A 17,066-nucleotide genomic window follows, 5' to 3' on the forward strand; every position below is an offset into this window, starting at 1 on the left:
GAGAGGTAGAGGAAAAAATGGGAAAAGAAATGAGTTATGCAAAAAAGTTATGGACAGACAATTAGCAATTGGAAAAGAGTGGAACAAAAACTCTTCTGAAGAAAATAACTCCTTAAATTAGAACTGGCCAAATGGAAGTTAATGACTTTATAAGACATTAAGAAGTAATTTTTTTTTAAGTTTAAAGACTAAAAAAATGGAAGAAATTATGAAAAATCTCTAAAAACAGCTAACATAGAAAGTAGATACAGGAGAACCACCAGCCTGCTTGGAAGACATTAAAAAAATAACCTACACATCATATTTGAGGAAATTACAATGGAAAATGACCCAGATTGCTTAGAAGCATAAGACAAAGTAGAACTTGAAACAATCCACCCGTCATCTCCCAGAATAAACTCCAAAATGAAAACTGTCAGGAGTATTATAGCCAAAATACAGAACTCCCAGGTTAAGAAGAGAATGCTGCAATAAGAAAGAAAGAATTTAGAGATGCAAAATTAAAGTCAGGAATACATGCAGGGTGAGGGAACCTTTTTTTTCTGCCAAGGACCATTTGGATATTTATAACATCATTACAGGCTATATGTGGTCAACTATTTGACCTCTAAAAAAGCTCCTAGATTGTTGAATTTAGAGTCCCAGTAGCAGTTGCCTTGGCAATGCCAGACCAACATTCCCAGATTAAAGGTTTAGATTTTCCCTGTCCCTGCAAGAAACTGAAGGTTTGGAATAAGATATTCCAGAAGGTCTAAAAGGATCTAGGACTCCAACCAAGAATGACATGGACAGCTAAACTGAGTATAATGCTACAGGTGGAAAATATAGCTATTTGATGAATAGAGAACTTTCTAATAATCTATTTGAAAAAAAAAGAGTTCAATAGAAAATGTGGCATTCAGATACAGTATTTAAGAGAAGAGTAGAAAAGGTAAAACGATGAAATCATAAAGGACTAAACAAGGCTAAAATGTTTACATTCTAATATGAGGAGATGATGTATATAACTCCTCAGAACTTCACCAAGACCTGATGCTAAGTGAGATGAGCAGAACCAGAAAAGCACTGTATACCTTAACAGCAACATGGGGTTGATGATCAATTTTTTTTTTGATGATCAATCTTAATGAACTTGCTCATTCCATCAATTCAATAATCAGGGACAGTTTTAGGGTATCTGAGATGGAGAATACCATCTGTATCCAAATAAAGAATTGTGGAGTTTAAACAAAGACCAAAGACTATTACCTTTAATTTAAAAAAAAAAAAAGTTATCTTATTATGTTATTTTGCTATCTCTTTTATTTTATTTTTTCTTTAAGGATATGATTTCTCCCTCAAATACATTTAATTTTGATCAATATTTAGCATGAAAACAATGTAAAGGCCTTCTGTGGGGGAGGGAGTGAGACTGGGAAAAAAATTGTAAAATTCAAAAAACAATTTAAAAAAAAAGAACTTCATCAAGACCAAGGATTTAGAGGGAGTCTAATTAGACAGAGGGTCTGGGTCTGGGTATGATTCTATTATGTTTGGATGTTTGCCTTATAAACAATGCAAAAAAAACTCAGAAAAATTAAATGCATTTTTTAACATGATGCAATAAAATTACATTAAATAAAAGGGCTTTGAAGTATAGAATAAAAATTAGAAACAACAATTTCATTAAAATGACAATGAGACATAACAAAATTTGTGAGGATACAGTCAAAGTAAGATTCAGGATGAAATTTATATTCCTAAAGACTTACATCTGTAAAACCAATGGACAAAATCATGTGTAATGGAGAAATGCTAGACACTTTTCTAGTAAGAACAGGAGAAGGATGGGGCGGCTAGGTGGCGTAGTGGATAAAGCACTGGCCCTGGAGTCAGGAGTACCTGGGTTCAAATCCGGGTCTCAGACACTTAATAATTACCTAGCTGTGTGGCCTTGGGCAAGCCACTTAACTCCATTTGCCTTGCAAAAACCTAAAAAAAAAAAAAATCTTCAACAGAGATCTTGAAGAACAGGAGAAGGTTAAGGTTATCCATTATCATAGCATAGTAAAAGAAATTCTAGCTACAAGAATAAGAAAAGAAAAAGAAATTAAGGGAATAAAAACAAAGAGGGAACAAAACTCACAATTTCAGAGACATGATGTTCTATTTAGAGAACTATAAGTTTACTAAAAATTAAAAGAACTGGTAAAATAGAAAACAAAATTCACATTTAGCTTTTATGTACACACCAACAAAACGGAGTTAAAAAAAAAGAATAAGAGGGAAGCTAGGTGGCACAGTGGATAGAGCACCAGCCCTGGAGTCAGGAGTACCTGAGTTCAAATCTGACCTCAGACACTTAATAATTACCTAGCTGTGTGGCCTTGGGCAAGCTACTTTAACCCCATTTGCCTTGCAAAAACTTAAAAAAAATAAGAAATCTCACTCAAAATAAGTACATAATGTAAAAAACACTTGGGATTCACATACACAGAATACAAAACACCATTTACAGAAATAGAGAGATCTAAATAGTTAGAATACTATAATTGCTTTTGGATAGGCCATGACTTATAATAATAATGATGATATTATTTAAATTAATTTATTAAACAATGCTAGACCAATAAGCAAATACTTTACAGAGATAGAAAAAAATTTAATAATTCATTTGGAGAAACATAGGTCAAGAATTTTAAAAGGAAAAATGAAAAATGGTGGCAGGCTCAATGCTACAAAATAGTAATTATCAAAACAATTTAATACTGGCTAAAAAACAAAAAATTAAACAAATTCAATAGATTAGATACACAATACACAAAAGCAAATAACATAGTTTCTAAACATAACACAATGCTCAATAAACCTGAATAGCATCTGCATCCAGGGAAAGAACTAAGGAAATGTTTCCATGCTTTATATTTTATCTTCTCTTGTGGCTTTTTTTCCCCTTTTGTACTGATTCTTCTTTCACAACATGACTAATATGGAAATATGTTTAACATAGTTATGTATCTATATATCTATAGATTTATAGATATATTAGATTACTATAATCATATTACTTGCTGTCAAGGAGTGGGAGGAGGGAAAGAGAAAGGGAGAAAAATGAAGAATTCAAAATCTTACCCCCAAAAAAATAAATGAATTTTGAAAACTATCTTAATATATATGGAAAAATAAACAAATTTATATTCAAAAAATGAAAATAAAAACAAAAATAAAAAATAAATCTGAAGTTCCCCAATTACCAGCAAGGTCTACTAATTTCACAAAGCCTGGGGAAAATTAAAAGAAATATGGCATTAACTAGGTATAAATATTATACCATATACAAAGATAAGATCCAAGTGGAACTATGACTTAGCTATAAAAGATCTTATCATAAAGTAGAGGAGGAGGAAATAATTTTTGCAATTAAGGCTTGGGGAAGAAGCAAAAAATGGATTCTGGAAGGATTCATACTAAGTGACAGAATGAACTAAAGAAATTGGAACAATTGTCATTACATAAAATTTTAAGTTTTGCATAAACAAAATAAATGTAGTTAAAACCAGAATGCTCCAAATCACTAATAGTTGGAGGAACTACAAATTAAAATGACTGATGTTCAACTTCACACTTATCAGACTGGCAAAGATAATTTAAAAAAAAGAAAATGATAATTGTTGGAGGGACCATGGAAAGTCAGGTATTTTCAGGCACTATTGGTAGAGGTATGAACTGGTTCAACTGTTCTGTAAAACAATTCAGAACAAAGTCCCAAAAGTTAATTAGCTCTCCATTTTGCCTGGCAGAGTAATTCAACTACTATACTTGTATCCAAAGAGGTGAAGAAGGGGGGGGGGGGAACATTACATACAAAAATGTTTATAGCAATTGCAGTTGTTGTAGCAAAGAACTGGAAACAAAGAGAGTGTCCTTCAATCAGGGAAGACTGAATAAAGTACTGTATGTGAATATGATGAAATACTATTTTGCCATAAGAATTTACAAAAGGGATGATTTCAGGGAAATTGGGAAGATTTATATGAACTGATGCAAATGAAATACAAAAAAAAAAACCCAGAATTATTTATTCAGTAACAAAAACATTATAAAGCAAGCCATCTAAGAACGATTCAAGAAATTTTAGCAATGAAATGACAATCACGATTCCAGGGCACTGAAAGAGAGATGATGGTTTCAAGGTTCAGAATAAGATAGATGATTTCAGAATGACCAATGTGTGGATTTGTTTTGCTTTACTACGTACATTTGTTATAAAGGGGTTTGTTTTTCTTTTTTTTTCTTTTAAAAAAAAGGAGATGAATTTAAGGAAAGAGAAAGAAGCCAGCAATATTACCAAAAATGAAGAAAAGTGGTCCACTGAAACATTTTTTTTAAAAAATGTATCATATGGGAAAGTTCCTGGTGAAGTTTTCTCAGGGTTAAAAACTGTTTTGGGGGCAGCTAGGTGGCGCAGTGGATAGAGCACCGGCCCTGGAGTCAGGAGGAACTGAGTTCAAATATGACCTCAGACACTTAATAAAATTACCTAACTGTGTGACCTTGGGCAAGTCACTTACCACGATTGCCATGCAGAAACCAAAAAAAAAACCTGTTTTTGTCAAGAAAACTTTGCAATCCAAAGGAGGCACAGAGCCAACTGCTTTTATGATGATTACTTTTGCAAACTGGGAGGACAGTCTAAATATTGATAGTACTTCATTAAGAAAGTGATGAAGGGGCGGCTAGGTGGGGCAGTGGATAAAGCACCAGCCCTGGAGTCTGGAGTACCTGGGTTCAAATCTGGTCTCAGACACTTAATAATTACCTAGCTGTGTGGCCTTAGGCAAGCCACCTAACCCCATTTGCCTTACAAAAAAAAAAAATCTAAAAAAAAAAAGTGATGAAGGTCCCAAGTTACTTCATCATCTGGTGGGAAGAATATTATGAAAACATTTTATTCTTTTCTCTGTGTCTGTTGCTGGGGTAGATTTTCCTCAAATAAGATTGTGCCTCTAGAGAATCAGTCAGTGGTTTAAAGGAGAAGGTGTTTGGGGGGAGGGGCTGCGTTAGGACCTAGATAATCTTGCTTGACTGTCCTTTAGGTACAGCCCTTTGATCCTTGCAATTTCTGGCGAGAGATTTGGGGTTTGCCCTTTTCTCAAAAAAAGCAAATAAATAGACTTTCTTTTGCTCAGACAAGTCTCTGAAAATTTTCTTAGTCGATTTTTATCCCACACAGTACTTAAATGGAAGCAGTTCAGAAGGAAATATATAAGCAAGATAATAGTTTGAAAGTAACAAATTTATTATCTACTTTAAAAGTATTTTTAAAATATATGAACTTAACACTAACAATAAAATGAGCATCTAGTGAAAATTAAACATGAAGTTATGAATCTTTAAATGATTTTTCAAGGAAACTTTAAATGGGTAATCGATGGAGAACTAATGCAGCTAATGCCTTACAGAGACAGCATGAGTCCTGAAGGGTATAATATCAAATAGAGTCCTAATGGTGACAAATATTATGATAATTAACTATGATTTTTGGTGTACATTACCATATTTCTATGTGGAATTATTTCAAGCAACACTGACAAAATAGGCAAAGCTATACAAGGCAAAAATAAACGGACAGATGGATGAGTGAATAAATAAATAAATATCTACACAAAATTTTGAATTTGTTCCTACATGAGTCATTAGAAATTACTGATCTGAGGAGTGATATGATCGGACATATTTTAGAGATATCACTTTTGGCAGCTGTATGGAAGATGAATTGGAGACCTAAGGCCAGGAGATGGATCAATTATCCACATATCCTACACAAACATAAATCTAAGGTGGTGACTCACCATTTGTGGAAAAGACATTTTGATTTGAAGCTTGCACAGGGTCTATTCCAGGACAATGACAAACATATCTGTCAAGAGTCTGTCATATAGTATGCCTCATTTAATAGTAAACAAAATTACTTCTGTAGTTTCTAAAGTTAAGTTGTTTTTACCCACATCTGACTTTCATGATCCCTTTTGGGTTTTGGGGGGGGCAAAGTTACTGGAGTGGTTTACCATTTCCTTCTCCAGCTCATGAGTTACTGACACAAAAAGAGAGTGAAGTGATTTGTTCAGGGTCATATAGCTAGGCCAAATTTGAATTCAGGTCTTCTTGACTTCAGGCCCAGCAATCTATCTACTGTGCCACTAAGCTGCCCATTTATCAGCAAATTTTCTTATGATTTTAATATATATGCAAGGGAGATACTTTATTGGAAGAGAGTCTTGAATAATGAATTTTTCTCCACTAAATTAAATAAAGAATAAGCTAATAGGACTGAGGACAAGATTCTCCATATTTTTGGGGAAACTAAATTAATGTGAAGATGTGGTCAGTTGGAGACGATTGCAAAAAACCATAAAGACACTGACTCAGCAATCCATGCAAGAAATGCCAAATGGATGGGCAATCAATGAATGTATATCAGTATATCTAAATTAGATAGATCCTGCTGATGGACAATAAGCAGGAGTCAATTAAATAAGAGAACAAGAAGAGCCTCATTTGGGAAATTGCACAATGCTTTCACAATAGTAAAAGGTTTCCTGATACAAAGCTCACAAAGCATTTGTATTCTCCCAATGATGCTACATGGTTCCAATTCATGGAACACTAAAATCCTAGCAGAATTACAAAGACAGATACCTCAAAGATCAATGGAAAAGTATCTGTTGGTTTTACGTCTTCAATGACTTAATATGTAAGATGTGGAATAAAGGAATGGAAAAAGAAGGTAGGCTGGTCATGTATCAAGAGCAGGTTTTAACATATGGCCTGAGTCAGATGAAGGCTTCACATGCTTTGAGTAGAGTCAAGATAGAGAAGAATTATGGAAAAACATGAACAAGGATCATATGGGATAAGAAGGCATGAATGGATTATCATATTGATGAGATCAGATGAATTGAAGTTAACTGTAAGTTAATATGAGGGGTAAAGGGTCAACTTACTGTAATGATGCTGTTCAAATTACTGAAGACTAGTACAAGGAGAAACATAAATATCTAAGTTTCCTGCAGTTGCTAGGAATAAACCACAAAATAACAAATAAATAGTTAACTAAGATACTCAGTTTTCTTGGGGAGAAATTACTTTAAATTTATCTTTTTTTTTTTTTTTAGATTTTTCAAGGCAATGGGGTTAAGTGACTTGCCCAAGGCCACACAGCTAGGTAAGTATTAAGTGTCTGAGGTTGGATTTGAACCCAGGTACTCCTGACTCCAAGGCCAGTGCTCTATCCACTGCACCACCTAGCTGCCCCACTTAAATTTATCTTAATGAAGATAATGAAACAAGAGCAAAAAATAGTCTTTGGTTTTGAAATTTGGAATTTTTAAATACAGTGTTTAAATGGTCTATAATTGCACTTAATATCACAAGACCTAAAAGTTATATGTTTCATCCTAAGAAATGAGAATAATTAGCATTAATAATTTATATTACTCACAGATAGTAAAACTACTTTTACCTCTATAACAAGTCTGATGGCAACCTATATAAACTGGTAATAAAAATTGACATATTTTGTACTACTGTGAAAAAATACATTTAACAAATTGAAAAAAAGGGTTGAAACAAAGTCTCATGATATATACTTAATACAGCAAAATACAGCAGACAGAAAAGAGAATTAGTGGACCATACACAAGGTTTGAAAATTATTTCCATGACTTTTATGATCTGGATGAAGTGAGCAAAATCAGGGGAAAATTTTTCAGTTATCAACATCATAAAGACAAACAACTTTGAAAGACTTAAGAACTCTATAATCAATGCAATGACCAACTATGATTTCGAGAGGGAGGTAATGTTTTTAAGATTTAAATTGAGACATACATCTTTTGGATGTGGACAATATAGGAATGTTTTATTTAGTTATGCACATTTGTTATAAGAGTTTTGTTTTCTTTTAAATTGGGGGAAAGAATGGGAGGGAGAAAAAAATTAATTGAAATTAACTGAAATTCAACTGTTAGCTGAAAAATAAAATAGTCCCTTCAAGTCACATCTACTTAATGTTTTGCACAAAGCACTGTCACATGTACTGACATGCCACAAAATTTCATTATAATGGAAGTTTACCAAAAAAGCACTTTACATTGTTATCCTATTTCATTTTCAAACAATCTCATGTTGGAATCATACTAACAACATGAAAGGTAGAAATTCTAGCAATAAAAATACGTGCATTTATAAAAATAAATAGTAAGAGGCACAGGAATTATTCCTCATTATGTCCTTTTTATGCAGCCCTGTATAACCTGATACCAGCTTTGGAGATTACATAAAGGGTGTCCCAAAAATCTTGGGGCAATTTTAAACCTAAGTTTATAATGGTATCTAATTTTTGGTTTAAATAAGAGATTTGGTGAATAAGAAAGTTTCATATGGGCAATTCAGTACAGAGTGATTAGAATGGAATATATGGTTATCGTTATTAGCAGACTAAACATAAAATGAGAAGAAGAAATGACAAATGCAGGTTGATAAATGGACTAATACAAAACTAAAATACTAACCAAAGCCTAATTATAACATGATGTTCTGGAATAGAACCATTATACACTGAGAAATGCTGCCTAACAGGCCATTTTGCTACAGGAGAAAACTAAGGAGCCAAATTAATTTAATCTACTAGAAACATAACAAAAAGTCGAAACAAAAAATAAAAATAAGCATGTAGCTTTAACAGGTAAGCTGGGTCACAAAGGAATGCTAGTCATCTAAGCAACAAATGGTTCCAGATCTAGACATCTATCTCATAGAACTGGAAATCAATATTTTAGCAACAACTTGGAAAGTACATTATGAGAATTGTGCATGGTAGTATTATAAGGAATTTGAGACAATCTGTTAAGGCAATAGTCATTTATTAACCACTTACTATAAGTCAAGTATTATGCTAGCAGTTGGAAATTTGAAGAAAAAAACAAATAGTCCCTGTCCTCAATGAACTTACATTCTAATGAGGGCAAAACTTGTATGCAGAAATAGTAAATGTAAAATAAATACAAAATAATGTGAGGGAAAGGGCACTAGCTCCTGAAAGGAAGAAAAAGAAGAGGCTTCATGTGGGAGATGGTTTTTGAGCTGAGACTTGAAAGAAGCCAGAGCTGCTAAGAGGTGGCAGTCAGGAGTGCATTCCAAACATAGATAGCAATCTTTCAAAGGCATGGAAAAAGGACATGGAATGCAGTACATGAGGAACAACAGGGTGTAAAGAAGAGTAATATATAATGAACACTGAAAGATAGGCTGGAGTCAGGCAATAAGGGGCTTTTAAAAGCTGAAAAGGGATTCTGTATTTCATCTTAGAAGCAAGGAGTCACAAGAGCTTCTTGAGCAGGAAAATGAAATGGTACAGACTGTGTTTAGGAATTATCAAAGTTATAAGAACCACCTTTGACCCTGAGGAAGAGATGAGAAAATACTTCTTCCTTCTTTCTTCAAAAACTATAGGTATGGGGCAGCAGCTAGGTGGCGCAGTAGATAGAGCACCGTCCCTGGAGCCAGGAGGACCTGGGTCCAAATCATGTCTCAGACACTTAATAATTACCCAGCTGTGTGGCCTTGGGCAAGCCACTTAACCCCACTGCCTTGCAAAAACCTAAAAAACCCCAAAAACAACCTACAGGTATAAAAATTACATATATTGTCTCACTTTGTTTAAGGTCTGGTTGGTCTGCATAACTGCTTTTTTTCTCTTTTATTTTTTGATTCCAAAGCTGGCTCTCTGGATAGGAGAGGAAGAATATATGTGGAAATTGAGATGATATAAAAACAACAGATATGGATATATTTTTTCTTTTAAAAAATAATGTCGGGGCGGCTAGGTGGCATAGTGGATAAAGCACCAGCCTTGGAGTCAGGAGTACCTGGGTTCAAAGCCGGTCTCAGACACTTAATAATTACCTAGCTGTGTGGCCTTGGGCAAGCCACTTAACCCCATTTGCCTTGCCAAAAACCTAAAAAAAAAAATAATAATAATGTCACTCTGGCAACTGCACGAAGGATGGACTAGAGATGGAAGAACCTGAGAAACCAATTAGGAGTCTACTGCAAAAATCTAAGAGGTGGGGAGAATCTGAATTAAGGTGATAACTGTGAATGGAAAGGGAATGGATGCAAGATATTTGGAGGCAGAATGGACAAGACCTTGGCAAATGATTATATGTGAAGGGTGATGTAGAGAGAAAAGTAAAGGATGATTAAAAAGGGCTTACTAGAAAAATGGTGGTTCACTCAACAAAACTTGGGAAGTCAGGAAGAAGGGAAGACTAAGAAAACACAATAAGCTCAGTTTTGATAACTACAAATATCTAGTCTGGCATATAAAAAAGGCAGTAGAAGATGCAGGATGGAGTTTAAAGAGAGGCTATAAAGATCTGAAAATCATCTGAAATATAAGTGTAACAATGATAATAAGTCTTATTTATCATTTTTCCTTCTAAGTAGTTATTTTTACATACATGATCTAGCCATCAAAACATTCCTGTGAGGTAAAATTCAAATATAAAAAGAGGCCACTAAACCTTATGTAAGGATCCCTGTGGACTTCATATTGACTTAGAAAATCACATATCAATATTATTTATATTCTACTGCATTTTTATTTACTTTATTCAACATTACCCAATTATGTTTCTAAAATTTATTTTGGTTTTTTGGGGTTTTTTGGCAAGGCAACGGGGCTAAATGACTTGCCCAAGGTCAAACAGCTAGGTAATTTTTGAGAGTCTAAAGTCAAATTTGAATTCAGATCCTCCTGACTCCAGGGCCAGTGCTCTATCCACTGCGCCACTTAACTGCACCCCCAATTACATTTCAATCTAGTTCTGGTACACTGGTTGCATGTTTGACACTTCTCTTATGAAGGCCAAAAGAACAATACTTTTCAAATTTTCAAGATGGAGAAATTGAAGAACAGAGAAAAAGCAATCTGCCTAGCATTTCTTAGTGGCCTGAAAGAGATTATAATTATAATTCAGGTCTTTCCTATATCTTCCAAATTACTTAGCTTTTCACAAAAAAAGATTCATCCTGCATAAAACAGATTCTTGAACTTAGTAACTATGAAGAGATAGAGAGATCAACAGCACAGAGAGGAAAATCAAAACTTCAGATTTAAACCTCAAGTGAGGGAGACCCTCTAGGATACCTCTGTGGCTAATTCAGCACTGAGTCCTGAAGTATCTGATTATTTTCAATAATGAAGCCAAATGAAATAATTCAGGGTTTGAACACATATATACTTTTTTTTTTTGCAAGGCAAATGGGGTTAAATGGCTTGCCCAAGGCCACACAGTTAAGTAATTATTAAGTGTCTGGGGCCACATTTGAACTCGGGTACTCCTGACTCCAGGGCCAGTGCTCTATCCACTGCGCCACCTAGCGCCCCCACATATATACTTTTATTATTTGTTTGAGATTCAACCAGACAAGGTTTCTGGTTTTGTATTATTAATGTTTTAGAAAGGAGATAATTTCCAGTTGATTTTCATCTGCAGCAAAGTCATGTCCAAGATGAAGGCACTGAATAGCAATAGGCCATGAAGAAATGCCACCCCTCAGACCCTATTTTTTTTTAGGAATCAAATTGAAGTTTAATTAATTTTAAAGTGAGGAAAACAGTTTATAAGCAAGGACACATGTGCTGGAGTCTCATCCCTAATGGGTGGATCTGGTCCTATCTTTTGCCTGAACTTTAAAGAGATATAAGAAAAAAGATGGAAACAAGATCCAGAAACTTTTCCTAGGAAAGGTTAGCCAGTTCCATACTATCAGCCTTCAATTGGAAACAAAAACAAATGAAAAAAAAACTCCAAATCTCAGAAAGGAGTTACTCTCTTACTCAGGAAGACAGTGTAGCTGATTTAAACTGGGGAAGAAGTTAAGCTGAGAAATGTCAGTTACTACAAAAGGGGAGGAAGGCCATGAGAAGTAAAAAGGCAGATGTTTACTTACTTCTTTGTGAGCCGAGGATCCAATGGAGGATGCTGGGCTCCATATACCGGCTGGATACTGAAAGAAAAAAGTTAGAAAAAAATTACCAATATACCCAAGTAATTAATAGTCTTGAAGAAGTCATCTGCCTTGGGGAGGTTGGCAGAATATACTTCAGAAAATTCCAAGTTCTCTAAATTTCCTCAAAAAAAAAAAAGACAAAATTGAACCTTAAGGTGAAGAAAAAACAGAAAAATAAACAAGAGTTGGGGCAGAGCAGTGAGTCCTGGGACAACTGGAAAAGATCTGAGCAAAGATGCCAGAAGGGTAATTCCAACTGAGTGAAGAACTAACACCTCCAAGTTATTTACTAAAACAAAAAATAAATCCTGGGGTCAGCTGGGTTGAGCTGTAGCCTCAGCTTCAAACACAAGAATTCTCACCCCCAGAGAGAGTGTTTGGGGGGTGGGGGAAGGTCAAACATCTGGTCAGGGGAAGATTGCTGTGAAATACTCCAGGTCAGCTAAGACATGGTCTTGGGCTGTGACTGAAGTTAAAAAGGGACCAGCCTAGTGCAGAAGCAGTGTGGTCTCTGAAGGTTACAGTCCCTGGAGGGTTCTCAGGGAGCAAGTGTGTGTTGGGAGGGGTGGCGGTGCTAGCTACTGCTTGAAGGGGGAAAGGAGTGGATTTGAGCCCTGGACAAAGCTCTGAAAATAATTTTAAAGAAGGACCTGAAGTCAGAGGCACCATCCCCCAAACTTCAGGACTAAAAGTGATTATAACAAGTTGCTATAAGAAAAAAAAAATAGAAATGAGTAAAGAAAGAATAAAGAATTCAACCACTGACAGCTGCTATGGATTCATTGTCATTAAGGATTCTGCAGCAAAAAATCCCTCTTATCCCTAACAGTAACATCAAATAGTCACACGCCCCAAAACAGTTGTTGGAAGAACTTTAAAAATCAAGTAAGAGGGGCTGAGGAAAAATTAGAAAAAAAAAATAAAAACAATCTAAGCAAAGTCTTACATGAGCTGATGCTGAGTGAAGGAGCAGAATCAGGAGAACACTGTACATGGTGGTAACAGCAATATTGTGTCATGATCAACTACGATAGATTTAGCTCTTCTCAATAATACAGTGAGTGATCAAAGACAATTCTAAAATAATGCCATCCATATCCGGATAAAGAACCATGAAGTCTGAATGCAGATCAAATCATACTATTTTTACTTTTAAAATTTTTTCTTTATCATGGTTTTCCCCTTTTGTTCTGATTCTTTTTTCACATGATTAATATGGAAATGATGTGATGATGTTGATGTTTTGTCCTTCATTCTTTTTTTTTTTTTTGCAAGGCAATGGGGTTAAATGGCTTGCCCAAGGCCACACAGCTAGGTAATTATTAAGTGTCTGAGGCAGGATTTGAACTCAGGTACTCCTGACTCTAGGGCCAGTGCTCTATCCACTGTGCCACCTAGCCACCCCTTACCTTTAATTTTAAAAAAACGTTATCTTATTATGTAATTTTGCTATCTCTTATTACTTTATTTTTCTTCTTTAAGGATATGATTTCTCTCTCATCACATTCAACTGCAATCAATGTATACCATGGAAACAATGTAAATACTAACAGACTGCCTTCAGTGGGGGGTGGGGGATCCAGAATGGGGGAAAAATTATAAAACTCAAAATAAATAAAATCTTTCTTAAAAAAAAATAAGTCTTTTGGGCATGAGAACAGGCCTTCCAAGGAGCTCTCTTCCAAAATATTCCAAAAACCTTAAAAATTATGTCTCTAACTAAAGTTTTAAGAGACAGAACCCACAAAAAGATCCAGTGAGGCAATTCTCCAGCCTAAGGTAACCTGGGAAGGCTCTGTTGGAGGGGCAGCATGATTGCCAGGATTGCTATGGGAGCGAAGGAGCTCCAATTTTCCAGTAACAGTCTGTAGGATGCCTGGGTCCCTGGGAGCCCTGGCTCCTGTCAGCAAAAGCAGTTTCCTGAAGCAGTTTTCCAACCCAGGTAATACCAAGCACAATTTGGAAGATCAGTGGGGAAACCTCTGCCAGAGTGAGTGTGGAGCCTAGGCCAGCATGGCCCTCAGTGCAGCCAAGGTCCCAGGAAATGGAAGCAGGCCCACAGAGCTGCCCAGCAACTGCTTCTGGAATGCTCAGCCCACAGAATGGGGAGGTGGGGTGGGAGGCCATCAAGACTTCTCTGTCTCTGAGACAGGACTCTGGTGCTTCATCCATATTCAGGTCCAGGTTGAAGTCATACAACCACAGTGTAACAGGGACCCTCCTCACAGCTCCAGGGCAGGGGGGAGGACCTGTGGTCATCTATACACCGGAGCACAGGCCAGGAAAGAGGTCAGAGTCTCTCATAAGACCTTAAAGGAACTGAGGTCCTCACAGGGGTGTCCCAATAATAACTCAAAAGTTCAGGAAGCACCCCAAAACCAGGGTACAGGCTGGAGAAATGAGTAAACAGAAAAAAAGGAATCTGACCATAGACAATTACTTTGGTCCCATGGAGGATCAAAACACACTCAGATGATGAGAAAATCCAAGCTTTTGTATCCAAAGCCTCCAAGAAAAATAGTTTGGCTACCTGAAAGTCATGATCAGGAAAAGAGCCTCAACTTCATTTTTAAAGAATTTCTACAGGAAAACTGCTCTGATATCCCAGAAGCAGAGGGCAAAATAGAAATTGAGAGAATATACCAATCTCCTCCTGAAAGAGATCCAAAAAAATAACTGCCAGGAGTATTATAGCCACGTTTCAGAATTCCTAAATCAAAGAGAAAATATTACAAACAGCCAGAATGAAACAATTCCATGTTGTGAAACTACAGTCAGGATTATACAGGACTTAGCAGCATCCACATTAAGGGCTCGTAGGGATTGGAATATAATATTCCAGAAGACGAAAGAGCTTAGAATGCAAATGAGATCAACTACCCAGCAAAACTGAACAACCTCTTCTAGGGGAAAAGATGGACATTCAGTGAAACAGGGGAATTTCAAATGTTTCTGTTGAAATGGCTAGAGCTAAACAGAAAGTTTGATCTTTAAGTACAGGACTCAGGTGAAGCTTAGAGAGGGTGGATGAGAAGGGGAAACTGAGGAATTTAATGATGCTGAACTGCATGTATTCCTGTGTGGTAAGATGATAATGATAATACTCATATGTACCTTCTCACTTATTAAAGCAATTAGAAGGAGCATATTTAGACAAGGCACAGGAGGGTGCTAAATTTGAAGGTATAATATACTGTAAAAATGAAGCCAATGGGAGAAAAAAGAATGTTCTGAGAGAAAAGGAAAGGAGAGATAAAATGGGCTAAGATATTTCATTTAAGAGAGTCAAGAAAAAGCTTTTGCAATGGTATGGAAGGGAGGAAGGTGAGGGGAAATGAGTGGGCCTTCATTATCATTGGAAATGCCTCAGAGAGGAAACAACATACATACTTTTTTTTTAGGGTTTTTTTTTGCAAGACAATGGAGTTAAGTGGCTTGCCCAAGGCCACACAACTAGGTAATTATTAAGTGTCTGAGGCCAGATTTTAACTCAGGTACTCCTGACTCCAGGACCAGTGCTCTATCCACTGCACCACCTAGCCAACCCCAACATACATACTTAATAGAGTATAAAAATCTATCTTACAATAGAGGAAAAAAGAGAGGAAGGGGATGAGAGAAAGAGGACCGGGGGAGGGGGGGTTGCAGGTGATAAGAGGAGAGGATAGAACATGGGAGAGGGTAGTCAGATACAACACTTTTTTTTTTTTATTTTTTGCAAGATGGTGGGATTGGGTGGCCTGTCTGGGACCTCACAGCTGGGCGTGGTTGCTGGGTCTCTGGGGTGGGATGTGGGTTCAGGGCCTCCAGGCCCCAGGGTCAGTGCTCTGTCCATTGTGCCACTTGGTTGTCCCATAGCACACTTTTGAAGAGGGTCAGAAATGAAGGGAAAGGGAAAATATAATAAATGGGAGTGGAGTGGAATGGATAAAGGGCATTACAATCAGCAATAACCACTGTGGAAAAATATCGAAGTTTTCTGATGGACTTACGATAAAGAATGAGATCCACCACAGAGACAGAGCTGATGGTATCTGAACACTGACTGAAGCATATTTTTTTCCTCTTTCTTTTACTTTATTTCTCTTGAGGTTTTTTATCTTTTTTGTGAGGGGAAGGGGGATTATGTTTACTCTTACAACAAGACTATTATAGTAATGTGTAAATAAATAAAAATGTAAATTAAAAAATAAAAAGATGAAATCAAAGCAATTATAATTTGCCTGATCATATGCCAATAAACTGAACATATTAATTGGAAAAATACTTACAAAAATATAAACTGCCTAGATTAGCAAAGAAAAAAGTCTTGTATCTCAAACATATAAAGAACATTTTCAAGTCAATAAGAATGAGTCATTCCCCAATTGATAAATGATCAAGCAGATGAACAAGCAATTCTCCAATGATGAAATCTAAACAATTTAAAATTATATGAAAAATATTCTAAATCATTATTGAATAGATAAATGCAAATTAAAACAACTTTAAAATATCATTTTATACCTATCAACTTGGCTAAAATGAAAGAAAGGGAAAGCAACAAATGTTGAAAGTGATGTGAAAAAATTGGTACCTTAATTCATTGTTGGCTGTGAGTTGATCCAGCTATTTTGGAGAGATTTGGAATTATATTCAAAGAGTTATTAAAGTGCTTATGCCCTCTGACCCAGGAGAATTAGGGAAAATGAAAAAGAATCTACATGTTCTAAAATATTTATAGTAGCTCTCTCTGTGGTGGCAAAGAACTGGAAATTGCGAGAATGCCCATCAAATGGGGAATGGCAAAAAAAATTGTGCGATATGTTTATTATGAAATATTTCTGTGCTATAAGAAATAAGATCAGTGTTTTTACTAAAGTATAGGGGCGCCTAGGTGGCACAGTGGATAGAGCACTGGCCCTAGAGTCAGGAGTACCTGAGTTCAAATTCAGCCTCAGACAATAATTACCTAGCTGTGTGGCCTTGGGCAAGCCACTTAACCCCATTTGCCTTGCAAAATCCTAAAA

The 17,066-nt window shown here is 35.9% G+C and overlaps 1 protein-coding gene across 3 annotated transcripts in view; it reads right to left on the reverse strand.

Annotated features, from left to right (window-relative positions):
- TBC1D22B (TBC1 domain family member 22B) overlaps positions 1-17,066 on the reverse strand; it is a 131,160-nt gene that overhangs the window by 103,484 nt on the left and 10,610 nt on the right. For all 3 annotated transcript variants that reach the window (XM_074236385.1, XM_074236384.1, XM_074236386.1), the window contains exon 2: positions 11,998-12,054. In XM_074236385.1, coding sequence (XP_074092486.1) covers positions 11,998-12,054 — 57 coding nt within the window. The remainder of the gene's footprint in view (positions 1-11,997; positions 12,055-17,066) is intronic.

The sequence above is a fragment of the Macrotis lagotis genome, chromosome 5 (genome assembly GCF_037893015.1).
Source record: "Macrotis lagotis isolate mMagLag1 chromosome 5, bilby.v1.9.chrom.fasta, whole genome shotgun sequence".
NCBI lineage: Eukaryota > Metazoa > Chordata > Mammalia > Peramelemorphia > Peramelidae > Macrotis > Macrotis lagotis.